This window comes from Cinclus cinclus, chromosome 3, assembly GCF_963662255.1.
Source record: "Cinclus cinclus chromosome 3, bCinCin1.1, whole genome shotgun sequence".
Taxonomy (NCBI): domain Eukaryota; kingdom Metazoa; phylum Chordata; class Aves; order Passeriformes; family Cinclidae; genus Cinclus; species Cinclus cinclus.
In genome coordinates this window covers 48,559,916-48,583,293 of record NC_085048.1, presented here as the reverse complement: position 1 = coordinate 48,583,293, position 23,378 = coordinate 48,559,916, and the positions used below count along the sequence as shown (strand labels likewise).

Below are 23,378 nucleotides of genomic sequence, written 5' to 3'. Positions count from 1 at the left end.
TTATGTTACAGTCTAAGACTCCTACAGTTTAGAGGATCTGAAGGTCCTACATTGCACCAAAGTGGCCAGTAGTTTTTCAAAGAAAGAGCCTGCAAATTTAATGTGAGGAACCGGCTTCTCTTTGAAGTAAGTGTTACATTTAGTTAGATTAAATCTCTGTGAACACATAACTGTGACTTCTGCTATTCATCACAGGTAAAGGTAGGAAAAAGGCACAAGTATGAACTAAGTGTTGTTGGGTCTCCAGAAGGTGCCCAAAAAGCACCATCAGCAAAAAGCTGCAGAGGCTGTTGGAGAAAAACCTGTTGGAGGAACTTTTGGGCCAAAGGTTAAATTGAAAAACCTTAGGGCTTTCAGCAAAAAGATGGTTTCTTATTGTTTCCTTCCAGTTGTGTCTTCCTTATACAAAGATGTCTTCTTCCAAAACCAGATCCGCACCAGCAGAACACCTCACAGACCCTGAATTGTAACTAACTGCTTGGGTCAAGAGGAAGTAATGGTACTACAACTGAATTCTGGAATACAAGACATTTACGTGACAGTTTACACACACAGAATGAGATAAGGGCACTGCTTTGATGTCCTCAGAATGTTAATATCTACTTAATCACAAACATATTTAAAAAATGGTTTTGCCAAAGATAGTAGGAACATTTACATGCTCTTAAATTGCATATTTTTTAAAAGGGAACTTCTTGCATGGCAGTTAGTTAATATAAATAATGTTACGACACTTGTTCAGATCCCAAATAAACATATTAAGCTTTCTAGCTAAAAAAAATAGAACTATCGAAGTAGGAATTGTTAGGCTGTATTTTTTTTTCATCAGTCTCTGTTCTTAGAAGCAGAGTAGCTTAGATCTGTAGAGAAGAAACTTGTTTTGGACTAATAATCAAAAGCCATTCTGTGTTACAAGCACCAGTGACAGACTTACACAAAATGCAGCAATCTTGCAGGGCTACTTTGACATCAGTCACAGTACTGCAACATTGGAAGCCACCTTCCAACTATTAGGCTTGCACTGAGATGCTCATTAGGTACATGTGGATATAGGCCAGACTCTGTAGATCCTGAAATCATGCAACAATCTCCTATGTGCTAAATATTTCTTATGTGAAAAGGCCATTTTCTTAATGGCTTTTTCATGATTTCTGACATATCATAAAGTAGTTACACAGAACAAGTGAACCAGTAAAATACCTTCTGACTGGATGTGTTTTTTACCTCTTTAGAAATCAAAACAACTTTTTAAAAGTATAAAACAGAACCAGAAGAAGCTGTAGATTTTGTTATTCACAGCTCACACTAACACATGAAGTAGTCACTTGTCTTCCATCAGCAAGATGGTGGAATGTGTCTTCTCCCTCTTCATGTGACTACTCAAGGACACTGGCCCTTGAATTAGAGTACTTGGGTAAAAAGTGTGTGTTATTATTCAAATCACCAATTTGAAATATGAAAACCAATGCAAATTCCAAGATTAGAGGACACCTGCTCTCCACAGGAAGGGGTGAATTTTGAAGAAGTGGTTAGTGTGTCTCAACAGAGGCCACAGCTGCACTAATTTGAGCCTTTGTGGGCTCACACCTGCCCACTTACAGCTGAATTCCACTGAAGAAGGAGCCAAACAGTCCGATCATGCCCAGGAATTCCACTCTACTCAGATTTCGGACGATGTACTCTTCACAGACGTTTGAGATGCCATAGAGCGTTGCTCCACCAAGTACTAAGAGGTCCCCTATCAGTTTGTTTTCACCTAGGGATAAAGAGAAAAAAATCAGAATGCCTCCAAATGACCACCTTTTGTCCAAAACCATTGCATGTTCTTCCCTACCAATTTAATTCCTCAGTCACTATGTAGCCTTATCTGGGTTAATAAAATGAATGCAAATGTTCTGTCATTTCAACAGTTTTCATTCAATACATCAGCCAAGCCTAGCAGAGATAAAGGGAGAGCATATTCCTTGCTGTAGAAAAAAGAAGCGAAAAAATTCTGAAAATCTTATAGGAAAAAGTATAGAATCCAAGTGACACTTTTCAGAGACTGGTCCTTTTTACTTTATTATTACTACCTATTTTTTTCTTTGCAGAGAGAATGTGCCTCAGCTCTATAGAGCAGTTTGCATCTCATCTTGAAATTTAACTAGTCTAAAACATGTTCAGTACTTAGATCTGAGGACAACTGAAAAATTCTGTGTACCTGTGAAATGAGTGAGGAAATAATTACAACCTAATGTTGACCTCATTTTCACATGGAGCTGTTTGAAAAGAAAGGGAAGAGGAAAGATGGGGTGTAGACAGGGTGATGATAATGACAGATTTTTAAAAAAGGTTCAATTAACATAGCAGTACCTAATGCATGCAAATGACAACAAGATGTATTTTCAATACCTGCAGGTATACAGAATTACTAAAACATTTTGTCATCAAAGACTGCTTGAAAACTTTTTAAGTCTTGGATGATTTTATTATTGGGTGTTGGGGAGAGCTGCAGTGACATTTGATCAAGATCAAGTTCCAGCTTGAAAACCGAGGCCCCAGCTTTGCAAACTGGTGCATGCAATTCCCTCTGCACATATGGCTTGTTAAATTATTTCTACAAGAGCTACAGCTTCACAAAGCTGTCAGATACTGCTGTAGAACCATATTCTGAAAGGCTGATATAATGGATTTTTCTTTGAAAAGTTTCAGCAGAAATGCTGAAGTACTAAACTGCATTTTTTTTGAAAAGAAACCTCGTTTTCTTTTAAAATACCATGGTTTATTTTTTTATAACCTTTCCTTTTAAAGTTTTATTTCAATTGATTCATAAAATATAAAATGCAGTAAATAAAAATGGAAACCAAACATTCTGACTGGTTCAAAATTATCTTTTAAACGTTTTTCTTTACTGAGTTCTTTTAAGCCTTCAGTTATCATTCCAAACTGAAGTGCTGAAATTTCTACGAAGAAATCTATGATAATAAAAATGTTCATAAGAGGACAGACCAAGGGTTCATTAATCCTGTCTCCAGCACTGGCTATAAGCATCAGAAAAGTGTAAGTTGTTTAAGGACAATAGGAATGGAGTAAAGTGTAAAATATTCCCAGTAATAAACCCTTAGTTTCCAACTAAGTTTCCAACAAAGTTTCCAACATTTTTCAGGTCAGATTAGATGTGGCTTCTGTGTATTTAACAAGCATTACTAGATTTGCTTTTCATAGACTCAACCAGCCTTTCACTGAATTTCTATTTTGAATGCTCCTTGACATTTATATTTGACCATTTACCATTTTATGATTTGGTAGTTTTGTTGTTGGTATTTTGTTGGGTTTTTTCATCATTTTAGACTTCTTTTGCAATCAGTAATGGAAGATGTTCTTAATTTAAAATAACCATCAACACTTTACAAAACTTCTTCATACCCCTGATGCATTCCATGTTTCATAGTGGCTCCATTTATTCCTCATTGAGCTCACTTGTTTGGTATTTATTACAGATACTCGCTGACACTTCAGGGAAGTATTGCTGAAAAAGCTTTTGACCTTAGAGCTTCTGCTGGGACAAAAATATCATCCTTTTGCATCTGTGAAACAAAAGCAGCTCAAAGGCTGAGCATTTTCACACAGATGGGATGGCCTCAAGCATCACACCCTGATAGCTCTTCCCAACTCATGCTGAGTGTGAGCCTCAGCCTTCAGGGCTTTCCCAGAAGAGGGAGCCCAGATCTCTTCAGAGCACCAGATTCTGACAGTGGAACCTCCTCTGGTGCTCAGCAGCACAGGGTGGCTGAGGAGAGCATAAACAAATAGGGAAGTACAGAGGGACTTTTATCAGCCAGTTCTCAGTAGATTAGGCATTTTCTGAGATAGAAGTCTCATTAGACCATCAAATTTAATAAACCTTTAGGGATTCTTCATCAATTAGTGCAAAATCTGCATATTTTTGGCCTATTAAGAACTACTTCATGCTTTTAACTTTCACCCTGGATACCTCTAAATCATATCAGTCAACCCATAATTTTCTCAGAAATGTTTAAAAATCACTCTGCATTGACCCTCTCCATATCACTGAAGACTTCATATACCTTTACAGTATTGGTCTCTTTTTTGCCTTTTCTGAGAGATGGATTGTCCCAGTCTGGCTACAGTCTCTTCATCTGAATTCATTTTATGCCCTTGAACAACTTTCTCACCTTTCTCTATAGCTTATACAGGCTTATTTTCTGATGACTTCTTTTTTTGAGATGCAGTGACTAGAGTCATCCATGGTACCCAAGGTGTTAGTGCATCAAAACTTTATATACTGGTGCAAAAATGTTGTAAAATATGTTTTTGCTTTCCTTCCTAGCAATTACTATTCCAGTTGTCAAATGCCTTATCTTTGCTTCCCCAAGAGGCTGAGAATTTGGAACTTTCTCCCAAGACTGACACAACCTTATAGGCTTGTTTTCATGGACATAATATTCACTGGTTTCATTGCTAAGGAATGTGTGTCAACTAGAGGCATTCTAAAGACTTTTAGGATAATAAAGTTGTATTTGACCAATTTAATGGTGTAATGGTCATTCTTCAGAAGATACACAAGGCATAGCCTGGCAAAACAAGTTTTACATTAATGATTATTACCATATTTAATATTCTGTGGAGAAGTCATACAGCCCAGAGCAGAGTTAGTGTTTTGGGGAGCAGTTATAGCATTATAGTGTAACACAAATCTTTTAAATGTGAATTGTGTTCTAACACAATTTCTTTTCACACTCCCAACAGGCTTCTTTGTCACATTTTTTCCCTAGCCCCTGCCATTAAGAGGTGCTTCTCTTTGCTTTTGATTGTAGTTACCAATGAACATGATCACTCTCAGTACGTCCCATTTGAAATTGAACACTGATACATGTATTAGCAGGATTGATGTGACTGGTTTTCAGAGACTGTTGTAAGTTAAAGCTATGAAGTACTTTGAAAAACCTGGATGAAACATTTAGACCTGTGTGGCTTAGACCCCTGTGTCTGGCAGGAGCAGAAGTATGAAAGTAACTCATGGGTATTAGCTCAGAACAATGTTATTTTCAGGTATACTTGGCATGTAAGATGATAGAGCTCTTAAACACTTAAGAGTAACAGTTTCTCCATTGAGTAACGTGCAAAATATAAGTAAGGATACAGTTAATAATTGAAAGCATGTGTGCACACTGCACCTAATTCCTGCAGATAGTTTGAAAAATACCTACTGATCTCTCAGTAATATAAAATCATGTTCCCTGTAAGAGCTGACAGACTAAATTACCTTATGCTGTGGGTACCTAGCAGAGCCTTATGGCTCTTCTAATACAGTAAGCAGTGTGGTCAACAGGGGCACACAGATATCAATAGTTCTTGTCCCCTAAAATGTGAGATAAACAGAGACATTTACTGAGGACTAACAAAGCATCATTGCTTTTGGTGTCTTCCTTACTTTAGTTTGTCTAGTCCTAGGAAACATTCTACAAATGGTGTACAACCCCTTAATGAAGAGTTCTAAGAATTTTGGGGTTTTTTCTGCCACTAATTCTTTTTGTTTGTACATTTTAATGTGCAGTTTTAGCCTTTCAAACAAATTAAACTAAACTATTTTACTTTGTTAAAGATAGCATCATTAGTAACATCATTATGCCACTAAAAAAAGTAAAAAAGCTGGTCTTTCTGCATCACAATAAGCATGGACACAGTTTTTCATGTGTAGGTCCAAATAAAAAGGCAATAATGAATGTTAACAGATTTTTCTAGACAAATTTACTTAACAGCTATATGCATGCTTTAGTAATGAACATGGAAAAATAACATCTAATTACTGCAGTTGGATGGCAAAGTGTCAGCGTTCTTCAGTCTGTTCCTTGTCTGCTTCCACTGCCCCACATGCTCCTGCTGATCCATAGCTGACCCACTCAAGCATGTTACTCTCTAGACTGCTGGGACACAGGATGTTTCTTCTGGAACCCTGGTTTGAAATTTCAATCCCTCAGAAATCAGCCATTCCCAGTACATCTTTGGCTGGCAGATTACATAGTATAGAGTATACTATTTCTTTTTTAGCTGGGGCAAGGTTACTTCTGGAGGAGACCAGTAACTAATAGTTTCCTTTCAGGATTAAGGACAGAGATAAAAGGGGGCAGGGAGATATGGCAAGCACTGTCAAATTCTCCATTGTTTTATTTAGTAGCATTCTGGCAAATGCAGTTTTTACAGAACTTGCATTTGTATTCAGAAAGCTGAGTCAAGAATTTCAAATCCCAGTGCATTATGCTCTGCTCACAATTCAGTGCTCTTAATTAAGAATGAAAACTGTGCCTAATTGACAATCTTTGAAAAGAATTTCCAGCCTTCCCACATCATTTGGCTTGGCGCTAGAGAAATCAATGTGACAGGGGAAGTTGATCGATGAAATCTAACTCTGTTTAGTCTGCATTAATAGATACACACACATTATTCATATGATGCCACATGTAAAAAAAGAACATTTTACACATAAGGATGCTCTTTTCCAAACTGCTAGTCCAGTCCCAAAGCTTTAGTATGAGACTGTGTGCAAAACCCAACTGGTAGTATATAGGTTCAGTATCTTTTAGCACCTACCAAATGACCCCACCTCTATAGAAAAACAAGCAAAGTTGAGGAGAAGTAAGAGCACACAGTGGATGTGAGAGGTGCTTATGACCCAGAAATGTAGCCAATTTAAAAAGGAAGCTATTGAGGTGCGCAGTCCAACAGCTAAGCCAAAAGAGAACGAAACTACAAATATTTAGCTTGTTCCCCCAGCTCACAGAAGGTGACGTGTTATAAGACACAGGGCCCAAGAAACCTGTTCGCAACACTGTTGACTTGTAACCATTGACCCCTTTTTGCCCTTCTGACAAAGAAACTCTGAATGGTGCAGTGCTTTGGATCCATGAAGGTACAGAATTTCTTGCCAATCTTCCCTCCTTTTGGCCCCAGTCTGACACACACTGGTCAATGGCTTCTCTGAACAGAGCTTGGCCATACAACCCATTCATTCTCACTTACCTGCTCCTTGCTGTCTCCCAACGAGGACATCTGCTCCTGCCATGCAGCCCATGCCCAGAATGCAGACCACAATCCCAATGAAATGTACTGCCTTGTATCGTACCAGTAAGAAGAACCAGGAGAGGAGTATCACCACTGGGATGACAAAACAGTCTAGGAGCTGTCAATAAAGAGAAGAAAAATCAAGAACACATTGACGTGCCAAAACTTTGCCCCAAAGAACTAGATTTGCCCCAAGAACAAATTCTAGCAGAGGGAAGCAGGGCTATTTAGTTTGTGATGGAACTATTTAGTAAATGCACTTTCAAGAGAAACACTTTCAGACACAGGGTAAGACTGTCCATGACAATTCCAAGAATTCAGGAGAGCTCCTGCTCTACGATAACACTCACATGCACTGCTCTTGGACTCAGATGCATATATCAAAGCCATGGGAAGAAAACCTGGGCCAAAAGAGAGTCACACCACTCCATCTGGTTCTCACCTCTGGTGATTAATAGACAAGGACTGAAGGTAGTTTTCCTGCAGTCTAGACATATGCTTTGATTCAGTCATTTCAGGTCGAGATATTAGGAATGCTCATAACACACAAGTTAACCAGATTTATTAAATCTGTCTATATAAATCAGGGGGGCTCTGCATGCAGAATGCTTATGAAAATCTGGCCCCTGTGGTGACTGTTATCTCTGTGAAAATAGAGTCCCATATGCCTTTGATGGAAAAAAAACCAACCAAAATCCCATTTTGCGTGCAGTGCAAGAAGCTCAGTCTTCTTACCAATATACCCTTGGAAAGAGCTTTCTCAAAGAAGTGCTATGAAACACAATTTTTAATTGTTAGGGGGTTTTTTCAGAGACATCAAACTATAGGCCCAGAGAAGATGTGATAAAAAAAATTAAAGGCACCAATTGTTTGTGAGAGGACCTTCAGATTTTCAAATTAAAATGTATTTTAGAAACTAAACCAACTACATGCCACCAGGAAAAAAAAATCCTGTGTAAGAAACACACAAACAAACTTGACTTTAATCCCACTTCCTAAAAGGATATAGGTAATGAAGGGTTGCAATTCTGTGGACTAATGATGGGATTTAATGAATTGTGCAGGATACACTACTGTTCAATGCCAATTGATACAGCATGCACCAAAGCTATATGACATGCATCTTCTTCCTAATGAAAATGCCTGGCACAACTAAAGAAGGAGAACTGTGAACTGTTTCTATAGTTCTGAAAAAAACACTCCAGATACCTTTATTTTAACAGTGTGTTACCTTTATTTTAATGACGTTTAATTTTTCTTCCCTTTGAACCCATCATCATATTACCTGCTTTTTCAGTGTGATTTAGCACTAAGGACACCGTTATCAAATAAAGATCAAACCCCCTTTAACTTCTTTGTCCATCCATGTGTTATTTGAAGAAAGAAAGATTTTTGGATTATTCCAAGAATTTTATTGCTCAGAAAGCTATTTTTTGCATGTGAGATACATACATAATAAACACTATATTTGTGGGATGAGCAAAAAAAAAAAAAAAATTTAGACTGAGAATCATTCCCCTGCAACTTTCTTTGAAAAACAGGAGCGTGCAGTGAAAACCCACCCATTTCAAAGATTTCCCAGACAGTGAGAGGCAAAAGGCTTCAGAGGAAAACCAGTTTATCAGTGGGACTATGCTGTTCTTGGCAGACTTAAACAGTCCTAAAGAGCTGCAGAACAGATGAGGGAAATTACAAATGGGAATGGTTGATGCAAAAAGCAGGTTCTGCACTTAAAATGAGAGCTAATCATCTAAAAGTCATGGTCAGGCCTCTCTACTGACAGAACACAAAAAGCTCACAGCTATCCCTGAAGGTCTGAATGTGTCTAGCACATTCCCTCCCAGTGTGGCATTGAACACATGAATATAACTTATTGTTTTTTGACCTCACCACAGTTTTCCATCACATAATGTGTGGCTAAAAGAATATGGAGGCTCTTTCTTTAACAGAAATCACATGGAGAATCATAGAATCATAAAATTAAAGAAGGATTTGGGCTGGAAGGGACCTTGAAGATGACCCAATTCCAAGCCCCCTGCCATAGACAGAAACAGCTTCCACTAGACCAGGTTGTTCAAAGCTCCATCCAACATGGCCTGGAAACCTTCCAGGGATGGAGCATCCACGGCTTCTCTGAGCAACCTGCTCCAGTGCTTTACTGTCCTTTCAGGGAAGAATTTCTTCCTACTGTCTAAGCCAATACTGCACTCCTCCAGTTTAAAGCCCTTACCCCTTGTCCTGTCACTACACGCCCTTATGAAAAGTCCCTCTCCAGCTCTCCTGTAGACCTCTTTAGGCACTGAAATGCTGCTACAAGGTGACCTCAGAGTTTTCTCCATTCTGAGCAAGCCAAATTTTCTCAGCCTTTCCTCAGAGGAGGGGTGTTTCACCCCTCTAATCATCTTTGTGGCCACCTCTGGACTTGTTTCAACAATTCTATGGACTTCCAGCGATGTGGGCCCCAGAGCCGGATACAGTATTCCAGGTAGTGTCTCATCAGAGTGGAGCAGAGGGAAGACAAGGGGCAAGGAACACAGGTTCCACCAGGAAAGGTTTCATCTCAATAAAGAAAGAGGGTTTTTTTACAGTGGGAACGAATTCCACAGAGACATGGTAGGTTTACCAGAGATTTCAAGATGTGACTGGACATGGTGCTAAATAATCTCATCTAGGCTCCCTTTCCCACAAAAGGCTGGACCAGTTTGGAGGGCTGTCTCAAGCTGGGCTGTTCTATGAGGCTAAATTATTCTATGGTTTCAAAAATTGATTGTACCCCCTGCATGTGTACTTCAACATGCAAATCCCACTAACAGTCTTCTAGAGGAAGATTTTAAAAATTCCTCTCATTCCATAAATATTTAAACTTACCTATGCTTTTGAGTATGTGAATGGGTGTCTTTTAAGCAGTAACATGAAAGGACTTGTGAACAGAACCTTTCACAAATAAACAATGCTGATAACAGCTAGAAAATGCCTCCTTGGGCTGGCAGTCCAAAGTCTAATTCACAAATTGTTATTTGGAATCCTGCAACATCAATAGATACAAACATGAAATGTAGGTAATGTTCACTGATATTATACAGTTCTTAAGTGGTGCTTAGTTTATACCTTTAATTAAACAATGAGGTAGACAGAAATAAATTAGATTACTACAATGTAAACAATAAGATAACCTAGAGAATATTACCTAACTCTTTTTCAGGTATTGCTTTAAATTTCACTTCCCCAGGACTAAATTTGCCCTGCCTTTTTCTCCTCAGATTATCCTGTCTAGTACAAGAAAAAATGCACATGTATTCCACAGACAAAAGATGTGACATTGAGGATTACCTCACCTGCAACACAGCTTTTTTTATTGATGGGGGGGTTTGCCTTTTTTTTCTTTGTTATTAATTATTTCAACTATTAAGAAAAAATATTATAGCTAATTGTAATTTTTCTGTCTATAAAGCTTTTACAATAACAAAGACAGATTATACTTAGCTGAATTTCATTTATAGTACATAAAGGTCTGTTGTTTATCAGTGTTTCTCAAATAATTACCTAGATATTATCCTTACTTTTAATTGTTTATTTAAAAGGGACTACCTATACCCTGTCATTAAGGTAAATTAATGACTCATCTGATATTAATCAATATTCCTGTTAATCACAGAAGTTATTATGTCTCACTAACCTAAAAGAAAACATATTTCTCCTATGTTGCCATAGGGTGCTGCAGACCACGCTCTTTGACACTGTTGTTGTTTTTCTGTGTCTTTCTTTAGTCACAGTTCTGAATGGGGCTGATTTAGAAGGCAGGATACAAAAATATGCAATCTATTGATATACTGTCCTATAAGAAACTTATTTTTATTATAAGAATGTTATGTTGTTGTAGAAACTGAAGATTATTATTTTATTATTATTATTATTTGACTCCAAAAGATAACACACTGCATGCAAGTCTGTTGATGAAACACAATGTTGAAATCTATTTCCTCTGATTATGTGTTTGTTAAATTATACTTGTGAATCAAAGACAAATACTCTTTTGCTAACAGTAAAAATCCAGTCTCTGGTCTCACAAATTCAGCATGTGGGGAAATCCGACATGTCTCTGCATATCTACAGCAAGAATTTTCTGTTAAATCATTGGAAGGGAGAGCTGGCAAGCTTTAGAAGAAAGGTCTGTAATACAGAGTGTGAACTGCTGATCTGCAGTGATATCAAAAAGAAAAAAGCTGGTCAGCAAAGTCCCTATGGGAACAGCTGAGCTGAATCTTCCTTTTTACACATTCATTGGATATTTTTCCCCCCAGTTATAAGCCCTTTTTTTTTTTTTCACATTAGAGGTTTCTCATTAGCGCTGCCCTCCAGCAAATCATGCGGAGCATCAGCTGCACCACCTACTTACCCTGCTCTCCAGAGCAGAGGGATCAGTAAAATCAGAGGGACCATCAAACATTGTATGGTCAAGTGCACATGATGCCTACAGAATTTCAGCATCTGACCTGGAAATTTTAATATAACAGCAAGGGCTACATCCAGTAAGAGACATAGCTTCTGTTACTTACTTACTGTGTTTTTTTCAAAGGAAGAATGGGTTTGCAACCTGTTCAAGGGCTTTTCCTCCTCCAGTTCTCACACCACCTTTACAATATCACACACCCTTGATTCAACAAAAGCAGCTGAGATGTGAACCCTCACAGAGCTGGATGCCAGCTGCCAGGGGAGCTGTGTTGCAATTATGCTGCCCTGCGACCAAAACCTGCAGGAAAGTTGTGGATGCTGGCAGCATCTCTAACAGGATTATTTCAAGCAATTCAAATACAAAAAGGAGCATTGTTTTTATATTTCATGTTTCTATTTGCTATCTCATCACAAATTTACCACTTTCTTGCATAGCTTTTATTTAATCACAAAATTTATGTGAAATGATTGACTTTTTGTTCAGCCAAAATGTACAGTACTTCAGGTATGGAGACTGGTGAAAGAACCAGGGATGTAATTTGGTTTAAAAAAATGCACAAACATGTATTTCCACAATGTGGGAAGAACAAAAGCCAGAAGACTGCTCCCAGTTTTCTCCACTTTTCCCACAAGATCTCCATTTTTTTCTTGATGCTTCTAAAACTGTTCCTATCAGTTTCTTTAATCTTTAATTCTTTAATCTGTTCTTAGTGTTCTCTTTTCCCCTGTGGACAAAGAAACTCACTTAAAACTTTGATTAATGAAAGGTCTTCACCTCTATTTGATTTGTATGTATTAAAACCTGAGATGAGGAATCTCACAGCTTCAGCTTTCTGTGTATACAGAAGGAGTTTAGTGGCTTCTTGAAGTTATGTTAAATGAAAGGTGGTGGTCACCAACTGTGGTGATCCAACCTACAGCTCCTCTGCTCTAAATTCTCTACACAAGGACATGCTTTACTACCAATATGAATAATCACATCTTGTCTCCTTCAAAAAAAAAACCTCTTAATCTCTTCTCTGTACACGAACTCCAGCTGTACTTATACAGATCTGCTCAGCTACCAGGAAAACTTAACAAAAAACTGACCATGGAAACAGTCTTTCCTTTAATCGACTTCTTCCTCTGATTCTACATACCACTGTCACAAAAAGATCATTGTAAGACAGCTCTGCCAGCAGTCGTGTTTCTGCAGAATCGCCCCCCACCCCCATTTTTTGTTCAGCTTCTCTCAAAGGATCAGCACTGGATCAGATCATTTTCTCAAGGTTACTCATTAGAAACTTCTCCATGTCATCACCTGCTGTAACCTGTGTGGGGGATGAGATCCCAGCCTAAGAAAATTCATGGATCTGTCCGACAGGAAAACCATGCTTTTGCATGTCACCTGCCAGAATATGCAAAATGGGCACAGGAGGCCAGGACCTCTGCTCTTATAATGGGCACAGCTCCACTGAAATTAATGAGATTTTGCATATTTACGTTAGTAAAAAGTTTGGCTCTGGGTGAATTTTGCCAGTGGAGGCAGGAGCTCTGGATACCAAGAGCTCTGTTGACTTCAAACTCAGATGCAGAGACCCATGGATACTGTAGGGTCTAGCTGGCACAGCACAGGTATGTAACAAGTTAAAAAACAACAGTAACTCAAAGTCTGATAATAAATCAGATGCTAGATAAATGAATCTCACGGCATAAATGCACACTTCTGAAAGCAACACTTCTGAAAAATGCTGATCTGCAAACTTTACTAACATTGCACTATCTCCTCACTGCCCTGAAGCAGAACAGGAAAGTATGGTCAACTTTACATTCATAGGGTGGGAGGAGGAAGTGAAGGAGTGGAATTTATCTCTGCTTTTGGGATAATTCACATCAGCAGTCACCAGACAAAGTGGATCAACAACTTCAACATTGCACATCCCCTGCTCCCCACCTCCCAGATTTGCTTCAAAACCATCTCAAAGCTTCTGCTTGAATGTACTTTGAGTCCACAGGGACCAAGAACAAAGTGAAGTCTATTGCCATCCAGCTCTCCTATAATAAGCACTTACTGCTGACTCCTTTCCTTTTCTGGTGGCAGTTGTTGAGATATGAGAACTGCCAGAGGTAATTGGAAGTGTGATGTACTGCTGAGCCTCGCAGTGATCTAAGAGTAGTTGAGAACATCAGCATCCTAGCTTTATAGCCTGTCTCCTGGTGTCTATAAATCCCAGCTTTTACTAGCTTTGTTTTCATCATGCCAATCAAAGGCTTGATTGCCCAAGGAATAAATTACCGGATAAATCGCTATTTGGAAACATCTGTCTCTTCTTGACAGTGCCTCTCTTCTTGTGACATTGAGTGTATACTCTGCAGTACTACTATGCAAGGTGTTGTAGAAATAATCCAGATTTCTGTGTGATGTCCTAACATAGAAAAAGGATAGAGAGTGCAACATGAGTGTAATATGGAGATGGTTAGAAAAATGTATTGGAGCAAGGAGAGCTAACTGATTTGTGGAGAAGGGTGAGGGCAGTCTGCCTCATAACAACTTGATATGATGAGAAAGATTGTACTGGAAGAAAAGGTTACAACTGTTAGTATATAACAGGCTTAGTGGAAGATGCTATAGATTTGGAAGGATGTATGTGTGTGGTACACTGTAAATGCAGTACAGGCAAGTTGAAGTTAAAACATAGTTTCAAGGAAATTTAATATCTAGATCTAAATAACTGCAGTAACTTCGGAATCTTTTAATTCCCTCTGGGGAAAGCAGTTTCATCTGTTGGGTAAAACTGTCTCTAACAGTATTTAAAACATCCTTCTTTGAATAGTTATTAAACCTTCCACTGGCCTACACCAGGGTTGTTCTAAAACCCATTAGGATAAATACGACACACATTACCACAGGCAATCCTGAAAGTTAGGTACATAGCTTTTAAAACAAATCCATGGGACCAGGTGCTAGTGTACAAGGGAGTGCTCAGTGTATGTTCTGTATCTGGTACAGCTGACATGCAAGAAGGCTGAAAAATGTCAGAGTAATACAGTAAACAGAAACTAAAGATCATTTCACAAGTTTGGACCATCTGGGGAATCAAGACACATCTGTCTGATAACATTAAGTGTGACTGATCTCTGGCACATCTTGAAATAGGTGGGTTTGGATATCAAATTGATCCACTTACAAACTCCTGTGCCTTTTAATTTATGTATACTCACTTTAAGAGTACCCTCTAAGGGACAGTTTTCATGCACTGGCCTGAGCATTTTAATGGGCATAGGAAGCTTGAGTTTCCATCCCTCAGCCGACTTGGAGTTAACTCAAGTTGTTTCTTTAGGGCCATTGCTTTAAAAGCTATGACTTTATGAAAAAAGTAGCTCCACAATTACTATTTGGAAAGCACTCTAGGCTTTCTGCAAGCACTTGAGGCATGCTAAGATCATATATAACAAACTGAGTTCCTTGGGGTACTTTGATGTAGGAATACTGAGCTTTCAAGTTTTTTAATGGAGGCAGGTATTTAGGTATCTGTCTGCATCAATACAGAATCACTCTGGGCAAGCAAAGAACCAGAGCTTAAAGTTACCAAAGGAGCAACCTGCTAGGTTCAAACATGTTTTCATGCCCTGGGATCGTGCTCTGAGCAGCAAGGGAAGGCATAATACACATCCACGACATTTTAGATTTGTAGACAATTAGATGTGAGTTTCTTGCATTGTTCCATTGAACCCAGTTGTCTTTGCATTGCATTGCTGATGTGTAAAAGGGGTAACTTGGATTTTATCCCTAGCAAATGACCTACACCTTGATGACTGAAATATAAGTAGTGCATCGATTTTCAATCTAAATTCTATGTTACCGAAGGGAGGTATTTTAGTAGTTTGTTGGGGGGTTTTTTAAGAGGAAAATTATGTGTTTCTAGGCTTCACAGTACTTTGCTTTCATCTTATGATGAAACTGACTGCCACATTCTCAGATAGTAATTATAGAGTACATGAGGATTTGAAATAATCAGAAGCATGTCCAAAAGTAAAGGTTAGGTACCACATTCATTTCTGATTTGTGCCTACGTGTTCTCACTCACTGTGATTCTGAAGCCATTTGGAGTAAGATATGTAGGAAGGTTTATTAGAAAATCCTGTTTTTCCCAGATCAAAGCCAAAGGAGAATCCTAAAATATAGGAAAATTTGTGTGTGAAACACTGAGCAAAAGTAGGGCACCATTTTCAGTCTTTTTGTGGAACCATGATGAAATAATACCAAATATTAAAAAACAAAAAGATGGAGTAAAAACTAGAAACTCTGAAAGTCCCAAGAGTTTAAAGCTACTTGGCAAACAAAGCTGTTGAATGTTATGAGTTTTTTGGTGAAGCTGAAATCAAAGCATTTGCAAAAAAGGTGTATATTTACTTTGTAAAAATTTACTTTAAATTTGTATTTAAGCTTTGGCTTTCTGATGGGACCAGTGTGATGTGTTTTTTGCGTAAAAGCACCACAAGCACTCTACACTTGAATGTTAGTTTTGCATGAGGGAGCAGAGATGCCATGTGGAAAAAAGGATATGCTCTAAAACTGATTTCCTACCAAAATGGTCCATGTAGCAACATTATAAATATACTGCAAAACTTATCATTTACTCAAGTGACAATTTCAAAAACTCTTACATTTTATCCATCAGAAAAGCCTTGATGTACATCCTGTTGAGTATAAAATCCCCCAGAATTGACTTGAAGGGCTCAATTCTAAGCCCAATATATACACAAGCGCAGCTCCCACAGCCTTCAGTCAAAGCATGCTGATTTGTGGCAGGTAGCAATAGCTTCTTGGGTCTCAGTCCTGAAAGGATTTGAACATTTTTTGCTATGTGCCAGCAAGCATTTATGGCCTCACAAGTAGAGCTCCTGCAGGATTAGGGCTTTTGGGACAAAGAGTTCCTTTCTCTCGAGAGTTCTCCTGTTTGCTTCTTCAAAAATCAGATTCTAGAAAAAGATTTATTTTCTTCATCTTCTATTTTCCACTCTTTCAGTCTTCACTTCATACCAGGACACACTTAGACCAATAATGAATAATTTCCTGAGCTTCTTCTGTTTCTTCTTTAAATGAAATAGAGTGCTTGGCTACATCTCAGAAAATGTAGCCATTTCATTTGATTCAACATCTTAATGCATTACCTCATACTTGTCCCATTCTCATCCTCTCTTTGGGCTTGTCACTTAGAAGCTCATTCATATTAGGGCAAGAAATTAATTTAAAATGCAGCAGGTATTCCCAGACACCCCACATGTAACCTAGCAAATAAGGACAACTATGGGAAAAGGTGACCCTGCATTCACACCAGGCCTGGAAAAAAGCTTGACAGCATTTGAGTTCCTATTCCTTCTTTCAAGCTACATGGGAAAGAAACCTGAACTCTGTTGTAATTTTTATGTGGAAGAGGTCTAAAAATGGACATGACATTGTTTGTGCCCTCTGAGAGTTCTCCTCTGACACTCCTCTCTCTCTCTCTCTCTCTCTCTCTCTCTCTCTCTCTCTCTCTCTCTCTTTCTCTCTCTCTGTTTAAAAAAACATGGATGATTTTAGCTAACAGATTCCTTGTTGAGGAACAGGCAATGCCCTTGTACTCTCCTGCCTGCTTCCCCATCACACTGTAACTTTTGATCTCTTGACACAATACACTAAAGGCCATGCTCATTGCATTGCTGGCTCAAGGATCTGCATCTTCTGGAAGATGGGGTTCACAGGTGGTCTGGCCAGATGGACCTTTGATATGTGCTTGTTGGTGGCTTTGAGAGATGGGATTTAATGACCTGAATCACCCTGCTTATTTATACTTGCTGTGAGTGAATCGCACGAAAGAAGCAATTCAGTTTGCTTTTCTCTTCGAGGCTTTTAGTGGCAGTAAAATCAGAGAATATGAGGTTTATATGGATTTAAGCTTTATTCTATACTAAGTAATCAGATTTGGAAAAGTGTTAAAAACAATATTACAATGTCTGGGCATGTTTCAAAAAATCCTCAAACCCAGATTCTGATGCCAGAGGCACTTGTGAGTATTTAGCATAAACCTCACATTCAAATTCCTTTAATTCATAGTTTACTTCTATCTTCGCTTCATATTCAGTTAAAAAAGCTCAGGATTTTCCAACACTGCTTTGCAGCTATGGAAGAAATGTACTCTTAATTAGCTCTGATCCTGCAAAACATTAACTGGTGCTCCTTTATTTTATTAGCTCTAATGCAAACTTCAGGCAAGTAAGGTGTAAAATACATGCAACACTGCCTAGTGTTGCTCAGTTAGTTAAAAATAATGTAAAGAGGCACTAGGCTTGTTTTAGAACAAGTAGCAATGAAGTATTTGATGATTTCCCAAGACAGAAAATTTCCAGCATCTTAAAAATGTTTCTATTATTCACTTTTCCATAGAAATGGGAAGATGCCTGATTCTTTTGTGTTTTTATATATAAAATATCCAGATTGCATCTTTGAAGAAATCTGTACCCTAGCTTTTGTCCACTGCACATATAATCCTTTAGCAGGGACTATACTTTTTGATAGCTGCAGTTAAGCTGTTATATAACACATCTGACGGCCTGCATTGAAACAGGACTTCCTCAGAAAAACTGCATTCATTTTATTTAATGAAAACTTTTGCACTCTGATCTAATTACGGGATCCTAAACATCCTCTGTTTGGTTTGCTTGGCAAGGCTGTGACAGCAGGAGGGGGCCACAGGGGTGGCTTCTCTGAGAAGCAACTAGAAGTTGACAGAGATAATGCCAGTTTTCTTCAAGATGAAGCCACTGCTGGCCAAGGCTGAGCCCATCAATGGCAGTGGTAGCACCTGTGGGATAACACAGCTAAGCAGGGAGAAAAAAAGCTCAACCCTGCGCAACAGAGACTGCAGTCAGAGAGAGGAGTGAGAATATGTGGGGGTAGCAACTCTGCAGACACCAAGAGCAGTGAAGAAGGAAGGGAGAAGGTGCTCCAGGTGCCAGAACAGAGATTCCCTTGCAGCTCGTGGTGCAGACCACGGATAAGACAGAATGTCCCTCTGCAGCCCATGGAGGTTCATGGTGGAGCAGAGATTTACCTGCAGGCTGTGCAGAGCCCCATGCTGGAGCAGATCACTGCCCAAAGGAGGCTGTGATCCCATAGAAACACTCTGTTGAAGCAGGCTCCAGGCAGGACCTGTGGACCCATGGAAAAAGAATCCCACGCTGGAGCAGGTTTGCTGGCAAGACTTGTAACCCTCCCCCTCTGAAGCTGCCTGTTCCTGAAGGGCTGCACCCTGTGAAAGGGTCCCGTGCTGGGGTAGTTTGTGAAGAACTGCAGCCTGCAGAAAGGACTTACATTGGAGAACTTGGTGGAGAAGTGACTCCTGATAGAGGGATCCCACACCGGAGCTGGGGAAGAATGCAAGGGATTTGGCTGGTGACAAATTAAACTAATTTGCCCAAGTTTAGTATGTTTTACTTGTGATGGTAACTGGTGAATGATCTGTCCCCATCCTTATCTTGACCCACAAACCTTCCCTTATATTTCCTCTTCTCTGGTCCAGCCGTGGAGGACAGTAATAGACTGGTGGTGAGTAATAGAGCTTTGGTGGTCACCTGGTGTCCAGGCAGGGTCAACCCACCACAGACCTTTAGAAACTCAGATCTATTAAGGAATCCTAAAAGAAGTGCTTGTGTTTTCTCCAAGTACAATACAAAGTGAGAAAAACATTTCAGCATTCTGAAAATATTTCTTCAAAGGACAAAATTATGTAGATAATGACAAGAATGTGATTATGAATGGTCTAGCACAGAGAAATAAAATGAAAGTCAGAATGCTTTTGTAGAGTTTGGAAGATATTGAGTAATAAAAACAGTCCAATATGAAAAAATGTGTCTTACAAGTCAGCATTAAAAAGTACACAGAAGTCAGAGGCAGCAATAAGCTGTTGGTTTACTGAAGCCAATGGATACTACATCACTGACCCCACTGGACCTATTATGTTACTTCCAAAGAGGAAATCCTTTGAGTCCTTACCTGTACACTGGTAAGAGTCGTGTATTGATAAGCTTTGACTACCAGGTAGTTGGCTTCTATATCTATTATCCCCAGGATCATGTACTTCCACCATCTCCTCTTCAAAATTGCCAGCAAGTTTTCTTCTCCTGTGGTAGAAAATAAGAACAATTATGTAAGAGTTAGGTTTACATGCCCCAAATACATGCCTGTCCAGAAAAATTATCTAGATCTCTCGCATTTACACTAAGCAGTTGAAAGCCATCATATACAAAGAGGTACTGCAAGGAAATGAAAACTAACACACCCTATTTGTCTAGCAGATATTAAAAGAGCCGTCCTGGCAAAGTAATATGTGAGGGTCAGGCTGACACTTCACTTAAGATGTAAATTCCAGCAAGAAAAACAAGTTCAGGTCGAGCAAACCAGGTATGTGTTCTTACCTTTAATTTTATATATACACATATATGTGCACATATGAAGTCCTAAAGAATGGAGCAGTTTATACATTTATACTTTCCATAAACACTGATAAAATGTTGTGTGTTGCACATATCATGCAAGAGGTTTTTTGCCAGGGTGGGAGATTATTAGTATTTTTAAATATGATGGAATATTAGAGCAGGAAAGTAACAGCATCACATTTGGGAATACAGCAGATCCTGTTCCACGGATGGTTATTCTGATCCTAGAGGTTCAAAGTATCAGACTTGTTTAGAGAAAGGCTGCACTGAGACCTATATTGGGTGACAGCTACTCTGCTCCCAGAATCTTTTTTCTGAAGTAGGCAGGCTTGCTGCCTTCTGTGGGAACCCTGTCAATCACCCAGTATTTATCTTCAATCACTTGAAAACTGACACTAGAATACAGCCTGCAGATCAAACCCACAACTTTCAAAAGGTCAAAGCATTCCTCATGGTAGACTAGGGATTATTATTGTTCCCCATTCAAAAGCAAACAGCTCATTAATGAGGGTGAGCAAACCTGTAACTTATATGCATTACAGTAAGTTCCACACATGATGAGACTTCACTGTGAAAGGGGCAGACTGTGACTGAACACTCTATGACTGGAAGTCTTTCAGAGTCTGTAGCCTAAAAAGGGACCTAAGTAGGGTTTACTTGTACTGCCAAAGTACTATAAATGGTATTTCAACTGTCTTGAAACTTTCAAAGCAAACCCCACCATCCTGAGATTTTTCATATTGTTGTAGCTTTTCTAAGTGCCTGTGATCACCAAAATGGATGATGGAAAACACAGAAGAAAAGGATCATTATTGTCCATTGCCAGAACTTGCTCAAGCTTCCCAATTCTCCTTCATCATTTTCCTTCATGTGTGTTCACTTTCTGGTTCAAATGGAACCAGTGATACGTGGGCTGCTATACCATGGCAGAAAAAACAGGTTCTCTGTAACGTAGGTATCTCAGACCTTCTAAGACCCAAACACAGAAAAAACCAGATAGTTATCTAATAATTATAATAATAATAACTTCAAAAGTAAATTGAAAAGTCATAGCTGTTCAAGCTTGGACATGATGGGTGACATTAACAGGTGCTCACACATATGCTCTTTCAGTGAATATTATTAGGCAACAGCCTAATTATTTGTTACAGTGATAATGATATTGACTGCAAAACTGTAAATGCTAAAAGTCTTCTTTTCCCTTTCTTCCTTCTTTCCTTCCTCCCCCCTCTTCTTCCTTGCCTCCCTCCCTTCTCCTCTTTCTCTCTCTTTCTCTCAGTAAGAAGCAGAAAAAATTGCAGAAATAAGGTGGTGAGTAGTATAATACTTAAAACAATGAATAAAAAGTACATTTAATCATATCGCACTTCCCTGTCATACTTCCTAAATCCCATCCTTCAGACGTAATTATGACTACATCTATGTACTTTTGTGATGATTTGAGCATGCAGAACTATTTCCATTATTTTTAGATATATTTAGGGAGATGTTTCTAAATGAGAATTTGAGATTAGGTGTCCTAATTTCTACTGAAATCAGAGTAAACCACACAGATAAGTCCTTTACATGTACTGAAACTGTATCTCAAGTTTTTATGCTGCCTAGACAATGCCTTTAAAGCATCAAGTGGAAAACAACAATGCAATGGAAAGATGTGGTTAACATTGCAGAGTAATTTTTCATTCTAATTGTAAAGATGAAACTAAAAAACTCAAATATGTAAAACTGCAGTCTCTATTTCAAGAGTGGAAATCCCATCTGAATCCATTTTTGTTACAACTGGACTTTGATGAATCCAGTTTTCTCTACAAAAGCAGAGAGAAGCAGCAGGCTCAGGAACTGCACTGGCAATAGGTTGCCTGAGCCAGGACTATGGACACAACTTAAAACCTGTTTGTGCCTGTAATTTGCCAGTGCTTTCTTCAATTTCCAGCCACAGATCACTGTATTGCTCAGATGTGGCCAACTAAGCTAGCTTTAAAAATAAATGCATGGCCATGACTTCTGGCTAATGGGTAAAGTTAGAGTTTACAGCAATGGGAATTAAAATGGGAATTTAAATCTGCAATTTAAACTGGCACATGCAGTTCTCTCTTTTTGGTTTCTTGATTCTTTCTTTGCTCTTGATGAAAATAAGAAAAATACTTGATATATCTTTAATACAGATCTCTGAGATATTCCAAACTGCAAAAGGGCAGTTTCTGCTGAGAATGCTGGGCAGAGCAAAAGGCTCATCAATCACTTCCAAAGTGGGAGACCATTTGGGGAGATAGGCAGAAGGAAGATGATCCTCTGCAGTGACTGTCAGTCTACTGCTATGGACAAATCAAGGCAGAGGCAGTGGAGTCCTGATTTTGACAGGTGGCTGAAATGAAGTCACCATACTCAAATGTACCAGTTTAGCAAAAAACACCCAACAAAAGTCAACAGTGGAAATAACCTGGAGAAGGTGTGGGGCTGCCAGTAGGACAATTCTGGCACCCTCAGTGAATTCAGACAGAAAAGAGAATGGAAATGTGGGAGTTAAGGAGATAAGTGGGAAGCCTTGACTTGTGAAGACTAAAAGGAGAAGCAGAGAGAATCAAGAGTTTTATTCAAAGATTCACATCCTGAATAGAAATAAACATTGTCTTTGCGTAAAAACAATGATAGGAACAAAAACATAACACTTTATTAAAAACAAAGCAAAAAGAGATAACTTTTTTTTTTTTTTAATTTATCTTCCTCAATGACAACTCAGAGCAAACTAATTATTCAGGTCTTTTGAGCTGTAAGCATAGTAGACCAGAAGACATAGATAATTACACCTGAACCAACTGGTAAAGCATTTTAAAGGATTTTCTTCAGTTAACTTTTTTTTTAACATGATTTGATTAGAATGAGATACAGTAGGAAGAGAGATTATTTCAGATGGTGCCTTTTTGTTATTATTGCAATACATCTGTGACTAGGACTTTCAGCCAGTCATATCAACAAATATTAAACCATAAAGTGTGCAGGTTAGCTTAAGGGCAACATTTCCCGGGAGACAGAGCACATATTGATGCCAGTGAACATGCATTTATGTAAGGGCATACAGGAACACTGTCTTCAGACACTGCCTTCTTTTGATGGAGGTCCTCCTTCAAAAAACAAACCTCCTGACTTCATTCAACACTTGAGCTTCTGAAAATTAGGTCTTCATATTCAGTCTAATCCAAATGTAATGTAGGTTTAAAATAAGTTGCCTATTAAGAATGTATCAAGTTTCAGAAGTCTAGCCTTGTCTTAATATAGAGAAATAAAATCCTTATCTTCTTGCTCTTTCTACAAGGATATTTTAAGTTTCAATTTTTTTACTAATTTTGCAGTGAGAAACACTTGATAGTTATATATACAGAGGAGGTCTCAGTGTTTGGAAAAAAAGC

At 38.6% G+C, this 23,378-nt stretch overlaps 1 protein-coding gene across 1 annotated transcript in view; it reads right to left on the bottom strand.

Annotated features, from left to right (window-relative positions):
- The window catches only part of SLC35F1 (solute carrier family 35 member F1), a 221,646-nt gene that overhangs the window by 24,370 nt on the left and 173,898 nt on the right, over nucleotides 1-23,378 (bottom strand). The window contains exons 3-5 of the mRNA XM_062488755.1: nucleotides 19,529-19,656; nucleotides 7,021-7,180; nucleotides 1,600-1,756 (exon numbers count right to left, since the gene is read on the bottom strand). Of these exons, the coding sequence (XP_062344739.1) occupies nucleotides 1,600-1,756; nucleotides 7,021-7,180; nucleotides 19,529-19,656 (445 nt within the window). The remainder of the gene's footprint in view (nucleotides 1-1,599; nucleotides 1,757-7,020; nucleotides 7,181-19,528; nucleotides 19,657-23,378) is intronic.